The sequence below is a fragment of the Parus major genome, chromosome 5, assembly GCF_001522545.3.
Source record: "Parus major isolate Abel chromosome 5, Parus_major1.1, whole genome shotgun sequence".
Lineage (NCBI taxonomy): Eukaryota > Metazoa > Chordata > Aves > Passeriformes > Paridae > Parus > Parus major.
The window spans coordinates 6,160,152-6,185,221 of NC_031774.1; the positions used below are offsets into that span (position 1 = coordinate 6,160,152).

General features: G+C 37.9%; 1 protein-coding gene across 2 annotated transcripts in view; it reads left to right on the forward strand.

The window, feature by feature from the left end:
- The window catches only part of INSC (INSC spindle orientation adaptor protein), a 127,938-nt gene that overhangs the window by 49,440 nt on the left and 53,428 nt on the right, over window positions 1-25,070 (forward strand). For both annotated transcript variants that reach the window (XM_015632342.3, XM_015632346.3), the window contains exons 3-5: window positions 21,816-22,161; window positions 22,662-22,714; window positions 24,331-24,454. In XM_015632342.3, the coding sequence (XP_015487828.1) occupies window positions 21,816-22,161; window positions 22,662-22,714; window positions 24,331-24,454 (523 nt within the window). The remainder of the gene's footprint in view (window positions 1-21,815; window positions 22,162-22,661; window positions 22,715-24,330; window positions 24,455-25,070) is intronic.

Consider the following 25,070-nt stretch of genomic DNA (forward strand, 5'->3'; position numbering starts at 1 on the left):
TCACTGTTGCTTGGGGATGGTTGGGAGGATCGTGTAATCAGTTGTTCAGTAGCCTGTAATGAGCAAATTTAAGAAAGCTATAAGGACAATGTTTCAACTTTGTAAATATTTTTCTTTGTTATTTTCTCTTTTTGACAAATAATATAATGATCTTAAAAATGTGCTGGTTGAGTGTGACCCCATTTCTGGTCTCATTAAATTGGCTCATGTCTGTTAGTGGTTGGGTTTATGAGCTCATATTAACCCTGAGGGACTGGGAGAGCAAACAGGAGTTTAATATTTAGCTGAAGTTTGACTGTTAACAATTCCAGTTGTTTTGTTTTGCTTCTCACAATATTTCAGAAAATGTAGTAAAGTGAAAATATATATACACACATAAACATACCTATTGTTTTACTTAGAGCAATATACATAAAGGACTATATGTAATATTTCACTTGTTTCTAAAGAAAAAACTTTTCATTATCCTACACGTGTAAAACTGTGCTTCAAGTATTTGAATTCTGCATTTTTCTAATTGTTGATACTTTATTGTTGAATTTGGTCCAGGGCTATCGTGGAAGCACAGAAAATGTCTACATCAAGAATATAACATTATCTTCAACTAAAGTTACGGAAATATTCTCCCAATATCTTAAATGTCAGCAGCACCGATGTCAGGATAAAGATTAAACAAGAGCAAACCAGGGAAAAGCTGAGAAAATTATCCAAGGGAAAAAGGAAGAACTAGGCAACGGTATCCAAGTAGGATACAACTGAGGTTGTTCAATGGATGACACGATAGGTGAACGAAAACTTTTGGGAAGTGCTATAGAGCAAAAAATATCTTGTTCAGTATCAGCTGTGCACAAATCAGCATTTTGATTTTGATGTATTATGTATTACACAACTGAAATCTGGGATAACTGTGGTAGTGGGAAGGGATGAAAGCAAAGGGCAGGCAAATGCTCTAGCTGGAAAGCAGTGAATCAGCTAATGGTATGTATTCAGATTGTTAACCTTGTTTGACAGGATCCCAGAGAAAGGGAGCCTTAATTTGTCTGCAAGCTCACTTGAATTCTGGGCCAGAGATTCCTATGCTTTGTGCCATTGATGCAAAATGATGTTTCTTACTTTATTTTTGAAACTTTTTAAGTTTAAATTGGAAGTTTCAAAACTAATTCACTTAAAATATTTAAGTTAATATTTCAAGTGTAAAATCTGCCATGCTGTCCTGTCTTTAAGGCTTAAAGGAAGTGACCTTGTGCATATTGCAAGTGTCCAGTCTGCAGCAGTGAAGAGCCCTTTATTCATAGGTGTCTGAGTTGGTTTCCCAGTCTTGAGAATATCATTGAAGTCCTCAGGCTTCCAGATTTCAAGTAACAATTCTAATAGCTACTGCTGTTTGACACTTTCTTATAGTCCAATGCACCCAATGGGAGGAGAATAATGGAAGACCCACATATCTTCATGATATTATTTTCATGTTGTTTTGAGAGAAACTTCTCTCAATAGTGGTTCAGGCACAAAGCTATTTTTTTTCCATCTCATTTAGAAGCAAACAAACTTTTCCCAAGCCTGTCTTCCTGTGGCACAGTCCCGATGTGGGGGCGTAAGGGCTGTGTTTGTGTTGTGAAAGTGAATCAGGAAGCCATTAGATGGCAACACTCCTGGCTTAGCCTAACCCCCTATTGCTCTTGGCTAAAGTGTCAGGAGCAACCTGGAAAGCAATCAGCTGCTACTGCCAGGGGAAAATAAGATATTTTGTCCTGCTCCAAAGGGTTGGAATTGTACTGAACGTTCTCCGTTTAACAGCTGGATGAGAGGTTGATCTCAGTAACTTTGAACATGTATTTTTGTTGTTGTTGTTGTTTGGTAAAATGTGCAAACAGTCCAACTGAGTGAACTGCTGCACAGTTGCCCTGCTGTGAAAGAGGAGGTATTTTAAAGTGCACATTGGTCCCAGCATTGTTCTGCTGCAAATGCAAGGTGCTCGGTAAATGCTTAAATTGAAGACTTTTTCCTACTTAAGTTAACAGCTTGGTAACAATTTAAATACCTCAACAGATTCCACAACAATCTCAATTAATTTTCCAGCATCTAAAATGTGATATTGCTCTTTGCTCACCAATTAAATTTCAGTGTGTGTATCTATGTGTTTATGGGAGAAACACAGAAGGTTTTTGGACAGTTCTGATGTTCTTTCAATTGAAATTTAGGTCAGCATTTGTCTATCCTTTTTAATTTGACACTGAATAAGGATGTATATGACATACATTTAATATACTGGTTATAGTGTAAAAGCACAGAAAATTTTATTTGAACTTACTCTTTTAGCAAACTTGTTCAGGGTTTTGCCTTTCCAGAAAGAAGCCTAAAACTACATTTGGAAGACATAAAATGAGCTCCATAAATTTCAGAAACTTATGGCCTTTCTCCATGTTCTGTTTACTTCTGTCTTTTGTAGGCATTTTTTCCAATGATCCATCTTTTTTGAGGATTATAACTTATTTTTTACATATAACTTTCTCTCTCTAGTGTGTCTCATGAAATGTTTTAGCATTATTGCTCTTTCCACTTTGTGTACATGATGCTTTTGACAATCACACTTGAGCTGAGATTTTCTTCGAATTGCTTACAGGGACAGGTTGCAAAGAAAGCCAAAGCTATGGGGGAGGTTGTGCCCCTGTTGGAATCATAGAATGGCTTGAATTTGAAGGAACCTTAAAGATGATCTAGTTCCAACCCCCTGTACAGGGACAGGTTCTACTAGGCCAGGTTGCTCAAAGTTCCATCTAGCTTGGCTTTTAACACTTCCAGGGATGGGGCATCCACAGCTTCTCTGGGAAACCTGCGCCAGTGCCTCAGCACCCTCACAGTAAAGAATTTTTTTCCTAATATCTAATCTAAAACTCTCAGTTTGAAGCCGTTCCCCTTATCCTGTTGTGCTCTTGTAAATAGCCTTTCTCCATCTTTCTTGTGGGTTCCCTTTAGGAATTGGAAGTCCACACAACTTGGGGGGTTTTATGACTTTTTCTCCCCCTCTTCAGCATTTTATTTGGATCCCCCTCAATGTGTGCTTGCACTTGGACCTGGGCTCGTGTTGTAAAACAATGCTCACACAGAGGCCCTGTATGAAGGCCAGGCAAGGCCAACTTTTGCACTTTTCTTCTACCTCTACCTGTTTTATACTCTGAAGAAATGCCTTTGGCAAATATGATCACCTCAGCATTAAATGAATCAGGAAAGAGGAAATGGATATGCTGGAACACACATAATATTTCACAAATGTGATACAGGAACTGTACCTGCTTCCTGCAGGTATATTAACCTTAGTTTTATTTGAACCTGTAAAAAGCCTCCAATCACTCTTGCCCCCAGATTAAAACAGTGTTGCTTCTCAATTTAGGTCCTTAAGTAATCTATAACTAGAAGTGAGTTTAGTTTTATATTTCACAGAGCATCAGTGGTGAAAACAGCCCATTAACAGCTCTGTGTACATCCCTGAAGCTCGTTAGGAGGCTTTTCTACATCAATCAAATAAATGTGGTACAGATGAGCTTATTTACTGCAGTTGTATGAGAGAAGATATGTTGGGATTTCAGGCATTCTTTTATGTCAGAAATAGTGAAGATTTTTGCTAATAGGCAGCAAAATGCTGCTGATATTTGCCTTAACACCATTCTCCAAGCTTTTTTCTCTGGTTGTTTGGAGGCTGAAAGCTCAGAATGCTGTCACTCTTAGGCACCTGTGCAAGGGATAACAAGTGGTTTACTGACCCATGTGTAAACAAATTATGAAAGGATATCCTAACCAATGGTAGAGTGACACAGAGATTATCCAGTGTGACCTAGAGCATTCTTTTGGGAAACTTTTCTTTGGTTTTCAGAAAATATGAAGTTAGAAAGTGAATATTGTACGTCTGTGCAAGGAGATTATTTCTCAACATCTTAAGTCTGCAAATTAAATAAAAGGGAAATAAGGTTTCTAGGATTGCTTATCAATATATTGCATTTGTTTTTCCCAAAGCTGAAGCTGCAGAGCAAATTAACTGTGATTTTAAATGTGTTAGCTTTACCTCTGCATGAAGGTATTTCTTACTTGTTCCACTTAATAATTTGAAACCCGCAGAGGAAGATCTTCCACTGAGAGTTTCTATCTGTAAGAACATCCCTCAAAGCAGGGACTTGAGCCCAAATCCGTTATAAATGCCCTAATATTTTTCTGGATAAATATGTGTACATGTATTGATAGGCAAATTGTTCCAGTAGAATTTATTGCATGAGACAAATTGTTGGAACAGCAAATACCTAGCAAATGAAATATGAAGTTAAAATATGTTAAAAACACAACTTAGTGATCTGAATGAGGAGATATATGGCCAGGTATTAACCCACAGTATTAACTTATGCATATAGGTGTGCCCTTAACTGGGACTGCAAATTAAGTCTGATACATAAGAACTGAGCTGATTTTTAAAAAAAGGGGAGGAGAGGGGAGAATGGGATAGAGAAAGAGAGAAGAAATAAAATTGTTCAGAAAACAGCCAGACACTTATAGATCTGATGTATTAAACAGAGTTTTGGCATGGGGTTTGTAGTCTCATGCATCTGGTAGTTACTTTTTTTTTTGTGAAGTATCATAACATTTGATTTCAATTGTGTGTGTATGGACACAAATAACATAATGGCTTCATTTGCATGTGCCCTGTCATGATTTCACTCCTGCTATCACCAGCTATCATTCCAGGCAGCTGTAAAATACAAGAAAATCTAGTTCCAGTAAGGTTATGTTTGGTGCAAAATCCAACCATTTAATGGATCAATAGTGCTGTGATACAAAGGTGATATTTCATGGCTAGAGAAAGAGGATGGTCTCATCCCTCTCCAGTCTCATGGAACCAATGACACTTTTATTAATATTGCTGTTCAAAACCTCACTATGAGACTTTGACCTGAATAGGGCAGTCTGGAATATCTCAAGCCCTCAAAACTTCCAAGTTCAGGTCAGATGTCTTTGGGGTTGCAGTGGTGTAAAAAAGGGTGGGAAATCATAAAACATAAGGACACAGCTTTTGTTGTCAGTACACATCTGACAAAATACAGACAGAAGATATTTAATGATACTTGTACCAATCCAGCTGGAGTAAGTTTGCAGCATGTAGCATGGATTCCCTTCCACCCCTGTGTCCTGCATAGAGAATTGAATGTAACTTTAAAGTGTGAAATTGTGGTGAACTGCTCTTGTTTTGCTCATTATTTCTTGGTACTTTTCGATGCGTGTTTTCTGATCAGCCTTAAATAAGTTCATTGGTATTTCTTTTCTGCTGCCCACTGGAAGTGGGTGGTCTTTGCCTTCAGTAGTGAGAGGCAGGAAATCAGAGACATTGTCTTGTTTGGTTTGACGATCAGAGATACTTATCAGTACCTTTTGAAGAGTGTGTCTATTCAAATTATTAACTTCTGCAGTATATTGAAGAGGAATGATGGATCTTTCCCCGGATAGGAATTGCATAATTAGATTTTGTCTTCTGAATTCAGAAAGAAGGTTCAGCTGCTTTTCTTTTAGTTGGATAATGTCCAGTCTAAGAATGAATTTAGTGAAATAAAAATTTTGTGGGAGGGGGACACTAGACAGAGAGAAACTACATTTCCCTCCGAGTTAGAGATGGTCCAAAATACACAGTGTTAAGCCTGCAAGTTGTTTTAAATTTAGTATTTGGGTTTCAGGAAGTTGTTTGAGTCCTTCCAGGAACAGGTGTCAGGTGAGAAGTGGAATCTAAATTACACATCTTTTCGCTCTCACTCTATGTGCCAAGTTAGTGTCGAGATTGCTGCCTGAATTTTTTGTGTTAGTGACAGCTACAGAAAAGTACATCTTGCTTGAGAATTTAAGCTTGAAAAGCTGTTGAGCAGGTGCTTTGAAAATACATGAAGTGATGAAAAGTCTTTAATAAAGTTAAATTGATTTATCCTTGCACTTCAGATAACAGTAGAACATAGAAATCACATAGAAAACTGCATCTACTTTATTTGCTTCTCTATATAGTGAAGTCAGTTATTTTATTTTCTGTTTACATGATGGCAGCAGAGAGAGTTCTTAATCAGACAAATCAGAGCTTTTTTTTCCTCAGAAGACCTTACTCTCATAATACACGCTGCAAAAGGGAAACTATAAGAGAATACTCAGTGAACAAGTGGCTTTATTTTGTGTGTGTTTCATGCATGTATTTTTCCATTTGTGAGGAAATTCTCACAGTAATTTGTATGAAATAAATTCCTTTAGCTAAAGCTGATGACAATAATGGACTTAATATGATGCAGTATTTCCTTGTTCTCATTTCTGATATATTTTCAAATCCAATTTGTTTGATGTGCTGTGAGGTATCATAAGGGATTATAAGAGGCCAAAAACCTAGTTCTTCTCATCCTTTCATTGTTTTTTTTAAATGAAAAATACGGCTTCTCCCATAAAGCATCCATTTATTCATATTTGGTGACAATTGGAGGCCAATTAATTGAATCTGGAATGTATTATTGCAAAACAGTGGTGTTGACTACACTTTTACATCCTGATAGCTGTTTTCCAGGTTCTTTGATGGCCACTAAGCATTTATTATTGTTAAATAAATAATTAAGGAGGGATAATTGGCTTATTTTTGAGCAATAATACCAGAATGATGTTGGGTTTTTTGAGTTTTGTTTTGGGTTTTGTTTTTTGGGAAACAACATTATTCTGTTTTTAATGCACTGCAGAATGTGGAGCCTGCATGCCCTTTTGAATCATGGATAGCTCATTTGTGCCAGAGATTCGCTGACAGTGATCCAAACCCTGCTCTTGCTAAATGAAGAGGAATAAATAGGTATTCTGCTTCCTTCTACTCACTAAGAAGGGGGGAAAAGAAGGAATTCTTATTGTGTCTTTTCTTTTTGTCATCATTTGTAATATTCTCTCAGTCTGTGTAAAAGCCACTCGGTTCTGTCCTCAGGGGTTTGTAATTCTTTTCACTTGCTCCCTTGTGAAGGTGAGATTGACACCTGTGCAATGGGGCTCTTGGCAGCCAGATTTGCTCCCTTGCTCCTCTTTTTACACTTGATATTACATCAGTTGATGTGAACAGCAGTGAGGTGAAAAGTCCTGGCTAATGAATTATTTCCCAGGAATGAGAAATCTGTGGGATTTCTAACCCACTCATCTTTACTTTTGCCAGGAAACCAGGCTGTGTTTGTTTCTTCACCTCATTCAGTCTTGTGAAGGACCCTCCTGACCTCTTGTCTATTTCAGGTCTTGGAATCCAATTGCTTTGGATTTTATATTTTAATGAGAGTGTTCTAGTTCAGGCATTCTTCACACTTCAGCTGTTGTCCACCATTCAAAAGCAACTCTATGGTAGTAAAAATAACCATTCATTTCCTTTTTGCTTTTCCTATTTGGCTCTCAGAACTCTTCTTAGAGTTTCTTGCTTGGAAAAACTTTAGTTTTTTTGCTCTTCTTCACCATTGTGTTACAGTAGCATCTGGAAGCTCCAATCAAGATCAGAACACCGTGCAATGCTCAGTGCAAAACCGAGGAAGTGTCACTTAGGCTAAGCAAAGAGAGTTTAGCCAGAGAGAAGGATGGCAGGAGGTAATAAAACTTCTCAGAGTATGGGTAGGAAAGCAAAGAGTAGAGCTCTACTTTTGAAATTTCTGCTTGAATGTATCCACTAGATTGGTCTTCTGCTCTGAGTAACATCATTGTGGCTGGAAAGCCACACAAGAAATTCAGTAAATTAAAGTCTGGTTGTGTACAGCTTCCCATCATGTCTGTATAGACAAGTAGGGCAAAAAGAGAAAAATACTGCATTTTTCTTTCTGATATGAAATAAAGCACAAAGCTTACAACCTTAAACAAGAGTTACTCAGAAAACGTGGTGGGAAGAGTATATTATGTTACTGAACCTGCATGGTCAGTCCAGACCCATGGGAAAAACAGATTTGCCTGGGTGTCTCAATGTTGGGTGGTGGTTCTCACACCATTCTGGCCACCTTGGTGCAATACTCATTGCTTATGCACATTCCACATCACGTGTGTTGTATTTGTTCTTGAAAAATTAATTCTGTGAAGAGCATTGCTTTTGGAATGGAAAGAAATCAAAGCTGGAAAAAATTCTATCAAGTTCTCCCTTGTTTATAGAGATGTACAACCTACACTATGCCTTGGCAGTGTTTTCTTGCATCCCACGGTGCACCTTCCAAACTCTGGAGGTTCTAAGCATTCACTATGCATTAGAATGTCCATTAGTACACTCAAGGAGTGAAATCCTTAATTAATTGCAAAGAGTAGGAAAATCCATTGATACCACTGAGGAAAGTATTTCCTACAATTCCTTCCTAAATTTGTATGTTTTTGAGATTTAATGTTCATTTTAGGAATGAACATAAATTAATTAGGAATGATTTATTTCTATATATTTCTAATCTTTTTTATCTATTTTTCCAGCATTGGATTGACAGTAGAAGACTTCATTGTAAACAAACAATTCTGTCTGAATTATTGCTGGAGGAAACAGTGCTAAACTAATTTTTCCCTTATTTCTAGTCAAAATATCTGTTGCCTCTTTCTGAACAATCTTCCTCTAAGTTCTCATCCATCTAGCATAGTAAAGTTGTGCTGCACATCCATAGTATTGTTTTGCAAAGGTGGTCTCAATTTCTATGGTGTTTGTAGTTTGGCCTGTAACAGTAATGCACATTGCAAGGAAAATGCCAGAGTCAAAAGATGAAATGAAGTCGCTTGGTTGCAAGCAAACAATTCCATTTTTTCTGCTTATTTCGTTTATTCCTTTGCTTTAATCTGTTTTATTTCATTAATGGAGCTCTAGGATTTATAACAATCGATACAAAATAGAGAAGATTCTTAATACATTAAAGCACAAATTTTCTGTCAGTGGACCAAAGTAATTTCAAATGTAATGGATCCAGTCTCCTTTTAACTAAACAGAGATTTGCTACAGTTCTGCCCACGTGGATGTGAATGCCCCTAGTGAGCACAAAGGGTGTTGGCAGGGAAGGCCACTCCTTTCCATGCTTTCCCCAGAAATACTGTGTCAGTCTCTTCTGCAGTGTGCTGACAAGTGACTTCCTGCAAATGCTATCCCCAGAACCTGAGCAGTGTGATGACAGCCAAGAAAAGGACTTTGCCTATGCACTCTTGGATGTTTTTCTCCAGTGCCAATGCAGGTTTTGTCAGAGCCTCCTGCCTGGCTCCTAGGTCTGAAATTTCCTTCTTCAAGTGTGAGTACAGCAGGCAAACGCTCGCCTCCTTCTCCTTCAGCCTCTGATGGATTTCTTCTCTTCTTTCCTTCTAACAAACAATTCCCTTCCCTTCAGTGAGGAGCAGCTGGTTGATGTCAACAGCTGCCATCAGCAAAAGGAGCACCCAGAAGACTCCCATGGCAGTTCCTTCTTTGAAAGAGAAAGAGTGTAACCCAAGATTCAGATTCTCAAAAGAAAAAGAAGCTTCACACTGGAATAAAACTTTTGCATCCTTCCTAGCCCTGAAAAAAAGCTGAAGGCCAGAGGCACTCCTCAGTGCGTGCCTGTTGCTGTAAACTCCAAACTCAGCTGCCCGAAGAGGGTCCATCAGCATGTGCTGAGGGGGAAGGTGAGGAAGGTGTGACCCACAGGGAGACAGAACAGAAATGGCTGTGTTTAAAGAGGGAAAAATCCAGAATTTTAGATGAAAGAGGAAATAATGTCCCCCGAGCAGGAGGAGGAGAGGAGAGGCCTAACAAGCTGGTTGCAGGCCGATGAGGGAGACATTGCCCAGCTCCTCTCAGGCCTCAGGGTGGCTCAGGGCAGGTTGGATACAGCAGTACCCTCTGCTGGGAGCGATAAAGTGCCGTGAAGGAACTGCTGCTATGGAACTCACATGCTATCACTTGTTCACATGAGTTTTAAATCTCAAAAGAGAGGGTCTGTCAGTTTGTCAGGCTCTCCCTCTGCTGCTGAAGGCCTAGAGATGTTGGAGATGCATTGACAGAACCCGAGGGGCTGGCAGAAGGTCACTTACCAGCAGGTGCCTCTGAACAGTGGGTGCAGCACCTTCCTCCGGCACCAACCTTCTCTTGTTGCCCTGGACACAGTCCTAGACTGGTGGGGTTCCAGGGTCACGGAATCCTAGAGTTGCTGAATCCTGGTATCCCAGGGAAGCACAGATTCTGGCGCTGATTTTTTTTTTTACTTCGAGATGATGCTAAGCCATTGGGTTCCCAAGAACATTCTCCATTAATTTTCAGTCGGTTGCTCATCTCTTCTCAGTTCCAGTGTGGAATTATGTTGTTCTCAAAATTCTTTACCCTTGATTCTTTCCCTTGGGGAATTTGCTTTAAGCATTTGTCAAAAGAATCATGAGTGCCTCATACCCAAGCCTCATCCAAATTCCACTGAAGACAGAGATGAAATTTAATTTCAGTTTTAAGGAGTGTTGAAACTACATTTCTTCTTCCCATTTTAAGTTGGTGGTTCACATTTACTGTTTATGTTACAACCCTCAGGTATCTATGATTATCACCCAGAAGCCGATGCCATATTACATTTCAGGTGTTCCAGAAAAATATGCTTTATAGCAAGGTGGCTCAGAATTCCCATTTTCAGCAGAAAAACACTGAACTCTCTTGTGAAAACATTTTTACCTCAAAATGTTTTATGATAAAGCACAATGCCATCATGAGCAAAGCATGATGGAAAAAGTGATAGTACAGCCTGAGTCTTTGTTTTTAGAGGTGGCTTGAAATGCAGATACGGTGAGTTTGGCTTTTCATGTTGGTTGTAATTATTGAATCTACTTTGTTTGCATTTAAACCTTCAGTTACCCTGGCTTTCAGGTTCAACATCTGCACACAGGAAAATGAAATGCAGCCAGGAACACTAACCACATAGTTTTGGCTCTGTAAAGTGAATGGAAAGAGAAGGACGTGTGTTTGAGATAGAAGCAAAGCATAATATACAAAAGGCAGGAAAAATACTCTATTTAGGCTGCTGAACTTAATAAAAAAATTTTATAGTGATTCCAAGTGTAAAATAGCAGAATTAAATGTTTGTATGTAAGAAGTGAGAAAGGGTGGAATAAGATTGAATTGGAAAGGAAAAGGAAGACCTTCTAGTTAGGAGTAGTTAAAGATTTAGAACAAAACTGGAAATGAGATGCCAATACATGAACCTACCAAAGATGCACAGTAATGAATAATCTATCATTCTCTAGGGCAAATAACATTACTTTATCCCTTTCCCTCTGAACAAAGGAAGTTCAGTGATTATATACATGGTATTTACTATTAAATGCATGAAACTAGTGATTAGACAAAGCAGTAATGACAAAGGGTACTTTTGAAAGTAGAGAATTAGGAGTGGATTTTAAGTATTGACAAAAAGGGGGAGAGTAATTGAAATCTCAGTGGTATGCATTTGGGGGTTGGGAACTAGAAAGCCTGCAACAACCTGTAGTTTATTCTATGGAAAAAAAAAAATAGGAGAAGGACCTACATATGCTGGTTGATTGAGATGACTGTGACTGCCTTTGCCAGTAAGATGTGGTGATGAAAGCAGGAATCTCAGTCCTGGACTGTATGAAATGAGATTTCTGCTGGAGCTAAGGTTGTTCTGATATCACTCAAAATTACTGTTAGACTTTGTTTTGATATCAGACATGATATCAGGTCTTTCAGTAAAAAAAATAATTTCACAGGGACTACAAATCTATTCAAAGCAGGGGCCTAGAAACTATATAGTTTCATAAAAGGAATCTGAAGAATTTTGCTTGTCAAGTCTTGCAAATTAGAAGCTGGGAACATGTGTTTGCTTTCTAGAAATGCATTCAAAGATAAAATCGTATTTAAAAGGAAAGATGAAACCAAATGGGAATGAACTGGCTTTTAAGAAATTCAGATTAAAAATAAAAAACTTCCAACCAAACTTCCACTATGATTCTAGAATAGCCATTTAATAGTACATATTTGAGCCCTCTATTTTTAGAGTGATTTTTAAGCCATTTATGAGCAAATTGTCAGATCTGGTTGCTTCTAGTATCAGACGTGTAGGTTTGATGGCATAAGATTTCCTTTTCCATCTTTTTACTTCTACAGAAATATATAAACCTGTGCACAAATATTGATTTATTTTTTTTTAATAGAAAACTGCTTTCTTATTTGAATGAGACCACCTAAAGTATTTTTGCCAACTCATTCCAGTATTTCTGACACTGTGTTACTACTTTCAGTCTTTTAAATTTCTGTTGAAGGGTTAATATTCTGATGGGAATCTTAGGAAAGCCAGCATCAGGCTTTTCTCACCCTTTTTTTGACAGTTTTAGCTGGAGCTGCTGTGTAATAGATGTGAACAAGGGTCTCCAAATTTCTCTAGTCTCCTGAGTGATACTGATCTCATATCTCCCTGTAAAATGCTTGTTGCTCCCTTCATTAAGTAATCCAGGCTTTACTTAATCAGTAGGGTTAAGACCTTAAATGAGTAAATAGTAGAAGGTGAAAGGCTAATGCTGCTGCTCATAATGCATGTCATAACTCCTTTGAATAACGCACAGAGAGCTGTAGTTTTTGTTATTAAACTACAAATTAAGGCAGATTTGGAGGAAGAAAAAAACAATGTTCAATGAGGCACTAGTGCTATTTTCATGGACTCTCATGTTAGTCTCCAAATTAGTCATTGCTTGTGATTGTGTCTGAGCACTTTCACTGCCTGTGGCCCCAAATTATGTCCAGTGTTGTTTTTCTCCTTTTCACTTTCATTTCTAGTTCCTCCTCCCTGCCAGGTGTCTCTCTCTTGCAGCATATTGTTCTTGTAAGGCCATGAGGAATATTGTCCCCTTCAATTACAAGGGTAGCCTGAGCACGGGGAAGCAGCAAACCAGGATGAGCTGTCTCGAGCACTTTCTCTCCTGTTGCTGGACTTCTTCAGTCTTCACAATGCAGGAAACATGCCCTGTTATTTATGGGAGAGAGAACTGGGTGTGTACTCGGGGATCTGCAATTTAAATGTGTGCTGAGGGCAACATCCTTTCAAGATTATCAACGTGCTTCAGTCACCATGTCAGATTTCAAACTCCTGGAAGAATCTGTGCAGAAGTTCTGAGTAGATCTGTCATGCAATGTTCCATGAGGCATATTTTTCTTACTTTGGGCTAAATGAAGTCAAAAGTCATGGATTTTGCCATTGTGCACAAAGCTAAGATCTCTCAGTTCTGCTACCTCATCTGTCAGGAAAACTGTAACTGTTGCTGTCATTTGCAAACAGATTGAGTTGTAGGATCTTTCATCTTCAGCACTACTTTTGTCTGTGTACTGGAGAACAGTTTGTTACAAATCATCAGGTAACATACTGAACAAAAGAACCAATGTCCTTCACAATCCAGCAGATTATTTGTTGCCCCATCCCTTATGTCCAAATTTTAGAGTGGCTAAAATTGCCTGTTTCTAAATCTGGTGGATTCCTTAAGTTGGATCAAAGCTCAGTAGGTCTGATGTGAGTCTGTAACAGTTTGTTAAATCTGAATATGCCAGTATCACAGGGTTCAACATATTTAGTGGTTTGGAAAACTTTCCTTGGTTTACTATCTTATAATAACATTGTAAATGCAATAATATTTATTCATTGTTAGTATGAAGTAATGATACTATACAAATATGAATTCAACAGTCATATCTTGGTTGGTAATCTTTGTGGCATTATTAACATGCTCTTTATTCATCTTTGCCTGAAAAGAGGCCAATTATAATGTCATTATCTTGCTGATAGTGGGGCTTTTTTGCATTTTCCTCCTTTCTCTCAGGAAATGATATTATTTTACTGCGGTCTTTAACTTCTGTGAGCTCAGTGGCTTGTGTGTTTGTTAAGATAATTACTGTTTTAGCAATTTAATGTGCTAGGCAGGAGGTAAAGCTCCTCAAAACCAGCTTGAACAGTGTCTCGGTATCCCTTCAGCTGGTGGAAGATGAATAGGACTGGACCTACTTAAACTATTCCCATGTACAGAAAATTAATATATGATAAGTGTATCCCAGACTTAACATAAACTAATCAGCAAGCTTAGTTAGTCTGTGATTTTACAGAGTGATTTCCTTAAGTTCTGCAGTGTGCCAGCAATTCTGGGCTGGTATAATATTTGCAGACATTTTTAGAGGAACAACTAACAGTGAGGATTTCTCAGAAAAACATAAAGATCTGAGGAGAACACTGGTGCAGTGTTTAACACTAAAATATTTCTATGGCCTTTAAAAGAGATCTGATGAAACAACTGTAAGTTCACACATCATACCTTATATATTACAAGTGATTACTCTTACTCTGTTTTCGCTTTTTATTGTGTGTTACTGTGTTTTTTCTTTCTTTACAGACTTTTCTACAAAGGTGATCTTTGAGTAATTCTGCATTATCCATTACTAACTTAATTTGGAAAAGTGGTTAGACTTTGGTAACTGTAACAATTGAGTTATCATTGAGGCAAATTTAAAAAAAAAAAAAAAAAAACATTTCAATACAGCCTGTTAACTTTTTTAAAACCTAGAAACTAGCTTTCATCCATGTGTTCTAAAGGTTTCAATAATTCATACTAAAATCACCTTTTGCCACAGCAAAGCTGGATTGCTAGTGTTCCATTGGAAAAGAAGTAGGTAAAATTAAGAGAAAAAAAGAGAATACCCTGCAAACCATCTGGCTGTACTTCTATCTTGCTGCATCAAGTACAAAACCTAAATATTTGTAGGATTCTATTACCTTAGGAATGATCTACACAGTAAGTGCACTCGCTTAAAAAACAGGAATTTGATTCTTATCTACCTTAAAGCTACTCTGTGTATTTTAAGCTATCTCTCCAGCTAGCCCTACAAAATTTTGCCAAAATCAGTGCAAATACAATATCATGTATCTACAGGGCTCTTTTATGTGATGAATATCATGGAAAACAATGGAAGATAAATGAGCACTGTCTCTATGGCTCTTCACTCTCTCCTTCTACTGAGAGTTGAGTTCTGCTGACCATTGTATTGATGTAGAAATTGGCCCTGGCTATATTGCATAGCCATGAATAATTCTGAAAAGTTGAATAAGAAAAAAATTAGAGACTATTTATGTTCAAAGAGGGGGCTAAATTCATTCAATGAGTTGTTTGTTGCAAATTAATTACCTACCACTAATTAGTATAATAAATTTGTACACAGTTGTAAGATTTGGCATTGACTTTCACTGTAGGCTTATCTGGAAGAAGTACTAAATGCTATCCTTAGGACTTGTAATAAATCTGTCATATTAGGTGAAAATGGATAAAAAGGCTAAGCCTTGAAAACATAATTTGACTGAGCAGAAGCCTTTACACTTTATAAATATGACCGCTGGAATTATTCACATGAATTGATCAGCTCTGACTTTGACACAATGTTATAAAACATGCAACTTTTGCACTTAGTGAAACTCAGTGCTAAATTGGAGATATAACTCTTTTTCATGGTAACATTTGCAATTTAAAACAGAAGTGTATGTGCTTCAAGCTGGAAGTTTTAAATCCCATTATTTTTATTTTTAAATCCCCCATTTAAATGTGGGATTTAAGTGATCCAGTCATTAACTCTCAACTTTTGTATTCATGTAACACCAACATGAGAGAGATCAATCATTTTGATATCAATCCAGCTTGTCTATCCTAAAAATCTTAATTTTTGAAGTTTGAAGTTTGTTAGTTAACAAACTGGTTAAGAGATGATAGAAAACAGGAAAATAAAAAAAAGGGGGTGAGGGGAGGAAAGAGAAATGCTGGTAAGAGAGCTTTGAATATCATATGTCTCTTCTTAGATATTTAAAATAGGAGTATTTTTAAATGTCTTTACCCAGGAGGAAATTTACCTGCAATGTGGTATGTAGTGCAGAAACATTTGTATTAAACAAGGTCCAAATATCTTTAGAAGTAACTCACTTCTAACAGGCTGTTGCTCTAAGCTGGTCTCAGCCAGTGACACCAGAGGATCAAAATCACACAATTTTTAAAAGACTATGTTTTTTGGCAAGCACACTAGAATTCAGAGTATTCAAATTGCTTGTTACTCAAGCTCACTTGAGTGCTCTTGAAAACTGCGTCAAATACTTTACAATCTCAATTAAAACAGAATGACTTTTAAGAAATGTTGGAGACTTCCTCTTGAATTTTCTTTTTGCACTGAATTATTTTTACAACTATTTTTACATTAATACTGCTTTTATAATGTAGGGTCTAGATAAATTGCTTTTTTGTCAACATGGCACAGTGTACCAAATTCAATAATTTTAACTAGTGGGTAACTACTATCCACCTATATATCTATACATCTTCCTTTAAAGAAGGAAATCCTAAAGGCACAGGAGCAGTCTGTGCCCACGTGCCAAAATATGAGCTGGTGGGGAAGAAGACTGGCCTGTCTGAACAAAGAGCTTTGGCTGGAATTCAGGGAAAAAAGGCAACTTTATCACCTTTGGAAGAAAGAGAGAGCCACTTGTGAGAGCTACAAGGATGTCATGGGGTTATTCAGGGGGAAAATTAGAAGAGCTAAAGCCCAACCACAATTAATCTGGCTACTGCTGTAAAAAACAATAAGAAATGTTTCTATAAATACATTGTCAACAAAAATGGGACTAAGGAGGACTTAGGACTTAGGACTTCCCCCCTTTATTGGACGTGGGGGGAAAACATGGTGACAGAGGATGAGAAAAGGCTCAGGTTATCCAATGCCTTCTTGCCTCAGTCTTTAATAGTATGACCAGCTGTTCTAGAGATTCTCAGCCCCCTGAGATGGAAGATAGGGGCAGGGAACAGAATGAAGCCCCCATATTCCAAAGGGAAATGATTGCAAAAGTCTACAGGATGGGATCTTCCAAAGGGTACTGAGGGTCCAGGTAGAGGTGCTCTCTGGGACATTGTGGACATGATTTTCTGAGTCTGAGAGAGTTTTCAGCCTGTCAGTGGCTGACCTGCTCCCAGGGGAAAGTTTCTTGAAACAGTTTTCTCTCAAGGACTGTTTTATGTAAATAGGTTTTTGTTTCCCAAAACAGTGGTGTACAGATGTCCTCAATGTGTTTCTCTTGTTCCACCATGGGACAAGAGAGATGTTGTTTCCTTTACCAATCATGTTAAACCTGTATCAGAATACCTTATAAAAGGGGCTGAGAAACCCCAAATAAAGCCTTCTTTGGATGAAAACCTCTGCCTGCTGTGACTGAATCCACACTTCTATTTCATGTCCACTAGTGACAGGCCACTTTGCATCATTTACCAGCACGTCTCTCTGTATGGAAAGGTCCCAGGTGACTGCTTTTTAGCCAGTGTGACACTTGTCTTCCTGTAGGGCCTAAAGGTGCATCCAGGGAGCTACAGGCCTGTCAGCCTGACCTCAGAGCCAGGGAAGGTCATGGAGCAGCTCATCCTGGGTACCATCATGCAGCTCATCCTGGACAACAAGGGGATCAGACAGGGGTTCAGGAAAGGCGGGTCCTGCTTGACCAACCTGACCTCCTCTGACAAGGTGACCCACTTAGTGGATGAAGGAAAGGCTGTAGCTCTTGTCTGTCTGCCTGGACTGCAGCAAAGACCTTGAAACTGTTTCCCACAGCATTCTGCTGGAGAAACTGGCTGCTCATGGCTTGGATGAATATCATGTCCAGCAGGAGCAGGGCAGGGATTGTCCCCTGTGCTGGGCACTGGTGAGGCCACACCTAGAGTGCTGTGCCCAGTTCTGGGCCCCTCACTGCAAAACATTGAGGGGCTGGAGCGAGTCCAGAGAAGGGAACAGAGCTGGGGAAGGGTCTGGAGCACAAGTCCTGTGAGGAGCAGCTGAGGGAGCTGGGGGTGTTCAGCCTGGAGAGGAGGCTGAGGAGGAACATGTCTCTTTTTATTATTGCCTGAAAGGATGGAGCAAGGTGGGGGCTGATCTCCCAAATAACCAGAGACAGGACAAGAAGAAATGACCCCAAAGAAACCCAGGGGAGGTTTATATTGAAAATTAGGGAAAATTTATTCACTGAAAGTGTTGTCAAGCACTAGAATAGGCTCCTCATGGAAGTGTTTGAGTCACCATTGCTGGAGGTATTTAAAAGCTGTGTAGAAGGGGCACTTGAGGACAGGGTTAAGTGATGGACCTGGCAGTGCTGGGTTAATGGTTGGACCTGATGGTGTTAGAAGTCTTTTCCAACCTAAATGATTCTATAACTCTATAACCATAAGGGTCTGAACCAGTTACCAGATACTTTTGCCAAATTAGAACTGTGGGAAATCACAGAAGTAAGGTCTCTTATGCTTGAGAAAATCTTGTTTAATGTATTTAATGACCTGAAAAATAGTTATAAAAGCAGGACAATATGAGACTGTAAAATGCTAGAAGAAATTATGTGTTAATGAACATAAAGTAGTACATGTGAGGAGGTAAAGGGAACTGAAGCCCAATTTCTTTCTTCACATGTATATTGAACTCTATATTTTGTATTATCACTCATGGAAAAAATTCTGAAATCAAAATAAGTGTATTTTCAGAAAGGTAAAAATGAAACAGCTCTCTGGAAAACACTTTAGTAAAAAAAAGAAAGAAATTTAAGAATTGTTGGAAAATAGGGACTGTCCAGAAGATGTGCTTCAAATGTATAAATTTACCCGAATCTTGTATATCGTGTCCTGGTTTCCCCATGACATCTTGGGATATAGGGAAACTACAAAAAAGCTTTTTGAAAAGTAAGTGAATGATCAGAAGGTTGGAATACTGTCTATAAGGGGACAGACTAGATAGACTGAGTTTCTATACCATGGAAATAAGATAACATAGAGAAGATGGGATAGAGCAAACAAAATAATGAATTGCATGACGAGGGTGTATACAGAACCATAATTTCATTTGCAGAATCTCAGAATATAGCAACTAAACTGTGTACAGATCTCCAGGCAGCAAGTTTAAAATAAACAATAAGAAACACTTTTTCCTACAAAACAATAAACAATGTGAGACACTGCCACTAGATGTTGCAAAGGCCAAAAGTTTAACTGAGTTCAAAAAGGGATTAATGGCTACTTTTGTTTCATGAATTGTAAAAGCATCCTACTCAGACACAACTTCTGGCTGAGGAAGTTCCTAAACCACTAATTGCTAGAAGATGGGAAGGAGGGGTTGCTCAGCTCTTGCCACACTTCTTATAATCTTTCCTTATGCATCTCCTAATGGGCATGTTGGGACCAGGATAATGGGCTAAACAGAGTTTGTTTGGTTTTTTTGCCTGAACCATTAGGGTTGTTTTTATTTTGTAGGCGTAGATTTTTTATTTTTTTTTCAGTAATGGGGAGACAAAATGGAAATTTCCAACTTTTTTTTTTTAATTCAGTAAATACCATCTGGAATATGATTCTTAATAGCTAATTAGGGCTGATCATACTTTTTTTTTGCTTTTCTCATTTAATATGTAAAAAATGAGCCTACAAATTCATCTGCAGAATGCTCAAGAAATTTTTTTCTAAATAATCTCCAGTGAGATTTGGATGAAGGTGAATTATTTATGTATTTCATTCAAGTGATAATGATGTGTGTCTAATTTAAAGGACAATGTGTCAGAAAAGCTGACATATTTAGCAGGGGAAGTTTTCTGTCTGGTCCTGTTTCTGTTCTGTCCGGTTTCTGGTCCTGGTTTCTGTTTCTGGCCCTCTAGAAGGAGATTAATGGTATTATTTTTTGCTCTTGTTGTCAGTTAAGGAATACTAAGTTTTAGTGAAAGAATATCCTACATTCTACAGTTGTACTTCTGGCAATTAGTAGGAATAGAAGCAAACAAGGAGAGTTTCTTTAACATCTATGCTTTTTCTTTTTCTTTTTTTTTTTTTCCTTGTACAATTCTTATTACCTTTCTTTTCTCCTTAGAGTGTAGAATGGCTTTTGGGACTAAAGGAAATACAAATTACATTTTTGTTGTTTATTTTTTCATTTTTTTTCCTCACTAACTTTCTATTCTAGTTTTTTGTCCATGTGAATTTATAATGTAGAAGTTTATTTCTACTTACTAAACAGAGATTTAATTAATTGTCCCAGTGCACTTTGGAAATGAAAGATACATTACTCTGTGTCAAATGAGTTTATCCTGTTCTGCATGCAAACTATGCACATGGTTATAAATCATGGTCTCAAACTTCTAAAGTTGTTGTTTTTGTTTATTAGGAAACCTTGCTTCAGATCCAAAAAGGCAATAAGGAGACTACACATAGCAAGAAGAAAGTGGGCCTCAATCGATCATGAAATGCAATTACACAATATTCAGAGCTGAGTGAAATAAAGACCTTAAATAGCAATAGCCTGCAAAGTTCAAAATTAAAAGTAGTTTCATCATATATTGTGAAAAGGGAGATTGGATCAATGAAACTGATCTCTTGTATCTTGTTTGTTGTCAATTTACATGAAACAATATTTGAGGTGAGCCTCCTTTTCCTGTGTATGCAAATGCATTTTGTTTATTTATGGAATATTACTGGTCGGATCTGGCAGGAGATTTCTTGAGTTCAGCTGGTGCTCACTGTATAAATGGAAGCACAAGAATTGAAAAAGGCTTCCACCTGGTCCTCCTTAGCTAATGTAATTGCAGATTTTGTTCTAGCAGTATGGCTTGTATAACAGCACAGAACGTTACTGCTGTGTTGCTGAGTTGCAATTAATCAGCATCTGAATTAAAAGAATAAGGTCTATAATACAAACTTTCTTTTGGCCCTTTCTGGTATAGCATCATGAAATCTGAACATGTAGATTGGAAAGGTTGACAGAAGGTAGACAGCAATCTATTACACTGTCATATTAACTGTAGGATACTAATATTAGCCAGAAAAAAATATTTAAATCCATTTTCTCTTGTTTTCACTTGATCTAATTCTACCTTTCATTTTCAATTCTTTGGAAAACTTTAGTGTGGTTTGGGTGAAAATTAAGGCATTTTTATTAGGATCTGGTGCCTTATAAGAAAAAAATTTAGGCTATAAGAAAAAAAATTTCAAGACTATGAAATTTGTGATCCCTCAAAAAACGAGCTCAGAATCCGTGCAACTTCTGCTTCATGTAGCACATTTTACTGGCTGGAGGGTGCAAGGACACAAAGTGCAGGCTCACTGCCCTTGTGTCAGGCTACACTTGTCAAGGAGCTTTTCAGCCCTACTGGTTCACATCATATTTGTTGTAGTGTAAAAAATGTGCTTTGGAAGTCTGTGTGCAAACTGTACAGAGAGCAGTGAGAAATAAGGGGGAAGGTAAAGGTCTGGTCAGGAAATAGAATCCAGCTGAAATTTAAGGGATTGTGACATGGAACAAATAGATGTTGCTGGCAGTATTGTTCAGTGTCTTGGTTCAGCTGTGTAAGTTTGGAAGGGCTTTGGAGAGATGCTGAAAGGTAAAATTTTATTTTAAGCACTTGATAGGCCAAGTGTCTAGAAAAACCTGATAGTCCCATAAACAAACATAAATAACTTTGCTCCTTCTCCCATCTTAAACTTGGAATGTACAAGAAACATTTTCCCCAAAAAACATAATCAAAACTTCTTTTTACTTATCTCTAATATCCACTGATTTTTCAGATATCATTTTATAGCAGAGTATGTGGTGTAAAAGGGATTAGAAATCCAGAACTTGCTTTTGGAGTGAAAAGCTAAATGTGTCACTGTGTTACTGCAAGCAAGCTGTTTGTTCAATTATTTGCCTTTTGTCAACCAATTGCAACCTAGTAGTGAGTGCAGGTGTATGGTGCTACTGGTGGTTATTCTAAGGTTGTTTTGCTTTTCCTCATTCTTCCCTCTCCTTCTTTGCCTTCCAGCCTGCACCTAATCCAGGTGGACTCTGTTCAGCGATGGATGGAAGACCTGAAGCTGATGACAGACTGTGAATGTATGTGCATTCTCCAGTCCAAGCCCATCAGCATTGAGAAGGACGAGCAAAATGAACTCATCCTTTCCTCACAGCACAGCACTTGTGATAACTTGCAGCTTCTGCTGAAGAGAGCTTGGATCATCAGCACTGAGCTGAGCAGGATTGCTCAGAAGCTGGAGAAGAACAGGTGGCAGAGGGTGCACAGCATGACGGTGAGAGTCAACTGCCACGTGCGTTCCATGGTGAACGAGTACAACACCTTCACCAGGAGCTCTTCAGAAGAAATGCACCAGGTGAGAAGATGCCTTAGCTGTGATGTCATGTTTCTCTCACTTTATGAGTTTTTATTTTATTGTAAAAAATAAAATTTGCTTTAAACAGTCTGTCAAAAATTCTTGCATACTGATACTGGTCCCCGGGTTAAGACTTTCCAATCCCTTTTTACCAATGGAAATATTCTTGACTTACTTTGGATCCTATTTTATCGTCAGCTGTTCTGAATGTTAATAATGTTGACAAATTGCATGGAAAAAATGTTTTGCTTTTGAGGACTAAGTATTTTAGCACCCCACCTCTGAGTTCCTTTGCATTTAAAATACAGAAAATTATACTTTTTTGTTAACCTCGGTTTTATCTCTACCTGTTTTAGTCAGAAAAGTAGATGAAGGGTGATCATATGAAATATTATGTTTTGAGAGGGTTTTAGATTAACAAACAAGGATTATTTATTTTTGTAAAGCAATTGTGTGTATGGATATAACTTTAAAACCACTTTATCTTGCTCTCTCTGCAGCTTGAAAAGCTTTTAATAGACAAGTGTTCAGAATTTACAGCATTCACAGAAAGGTAACTTAAATTTTGTAGCTGAAACATTAATTTTGGTGTTTTATTATGTTGTAGAACTTCTAATGAGAAGCACAAATTCATAGGCACCCTTAATTTTTTGAACTAGGCTGCTGTGCTGCTGCAAGGCTTTCTAAATGTTGTCTAATGTCTAAATGTCTAAATCTCCAGTGCATGAAGTGAGTTGCTTTTATCTAAACGGCATCCTAATGAAAGATGGGATCTGCTGTTGCACAAAGAGTCTGACATAGGTGCAAGGCTGCATGCAAGTGGATTTTTCAGGACTTTTAGACATCAAGGGAGAAAGTCTGGCTGTGACAGATATCAGTGACAAAGTTCCCTTCTAGTTCTGTGGAGTTGGGATCTCAGCTGGTGTGAAAACTTGGGGTTTGAGGCTCGTACTACGTGTTCCTGTATGAGCACATCCATGCATTGGAAATCAAACCAAAGTAAAGATACATTCCTTTAAAATGTAAGTATATGTTTATTCATCTCCCTGCACCCTGGAATGCTGAGACTGGAAAACAAAAATCTCTGTAATTCTTCTCATTCTATTTCCACTTTTTACATAAGTTGCCCATTTCCTCCAGCACAGTTCAATCACTCTGTTTTGCTTTACTTTAAACATTGTGCAAGTCAATCTGTTTTGGAGATATCATCAGGGAAAAAAAAAGATCCAATTATCAGGAAATAACATTTTTTTGAGAACTATTTCTTTTTGGCAAACCCACACCACTCACTTTGTGTTTTATATTCCGCTATGAGACACATTGATTTAATAATGAGCTTCAATCTCAAATTGTCTGTCCCAAGTCAGCCCTCTCCCTTCTTGTCATTTTGATAAAAAAATTATATAGGTGGCTGACAGACAGATGAAGCTCAAAGGGTGACCTGTGTGTAGGTAGAGAGGCTGATCCTCCAAACTGTATCTTCATTACAGTGGCCTACCTGGGTGGACAATACAAATTAATGTGTTTCTGTGAGGAAGTATTCATTATTTTATTTGAATTATATAAAGTTTTCCATCTTCATCTCATTTCTTCAATTATAGCCAAACATCACGGGTTACAGGATAACTGTACCAACTCTGTAAAGGTATCTTTCCGTATGGAGGGCTAAATTCAATTTTTGATTATGCTGTTTAATTCATCTGGGCACACATTTCTTTCTTCATCCTTATCCTGCTATCATTAAACTATGACAAAGAAGGTAAAGAAAAGAAAATTACTAAAAGCCCTTCATTGATCATGAAAGATGGGTGGATATGCACAGCTGCAGTTGAAATGCAAGCACCCAAGAGTGAAACTTTCAGCATAAGAGGAAAAGAGCAATATTGCACTGTATAAACACACAGCATCTGCAGCAAAATTTGGCCTGCAGTCTGTGAGGTAAATTGTCATCCCAAAATTATTCAGTAGTGTCCACTGTTATCCTTTCATGGTATATTTACTCTGTGTAGACAAAGCTTTGATTGAAGTCTGGAATGATGCTAATGACACAAACTCCTGTGAACAGCTGAATTCCAGTTATATCCTGTGATTAACATAGGCCTCACCTCTGACAATCAGGTCTGTTACATCTTTTTTTCCTTCATACCTTTCCCATCTCTTTCTTTTCAGGTGCTTACAGACAGAAGATAAAGAGATTCTGAAGTCCATGAAATCTTGTGTTAATGAAACACTCACAACCATTGCCCAGTATTTTGGCCAGTTGATAGAGCTGGTTTTAACACAAGAGGCACAGGTTAGTTCATAGTAAAAAACACCCAAACCAAAAAGGTCTTCTAAAATTGTTGAATCTTGAGGAAAACTATCCATTAAGGCTATCCAAGGCTGGGTTGGATGGGGCTTCTGAGAAACCTGATTTAGTGGAAGGTGTCCCTGTTCATGCAGGGAGATGGCAACTAGATGATTTTAGAGGCCCCTTCCAACTCAAGCCATTCTATAATTCTGTGATTTAAGAGGAGGATTAGAATTACAGCTCTCAATTTTCAACAAGCCTATGATCAATACCTCAAATATGTTGCAATGAGATTTAGGTGTTCATATTCTCAGATTCTCCAATAAACTCAAATCCCAAACAAAGTTAATTTTTGGCTCAGCATGTTACTTATTTTTCCTGATGTCTCTTTCTTACAAGGCATCTAAATGAGGACTTCTGGTTGCCCCTTCCAGCCTTACCCATTCTGTGATTCTGATTCTGTGAAATACACTGAGCAATTACTCTGAGGCTGAAAATGCATTAATTTTTTCCATTAGATAATTATCAAAATAATAGCAACTTGTAAGTCTAGCCAACCTTCCTTCCTTCCTTCCTTCCTTCCTTCCTTCCTTCCTTCCTTCCTTCCTTCCTTCCTTCC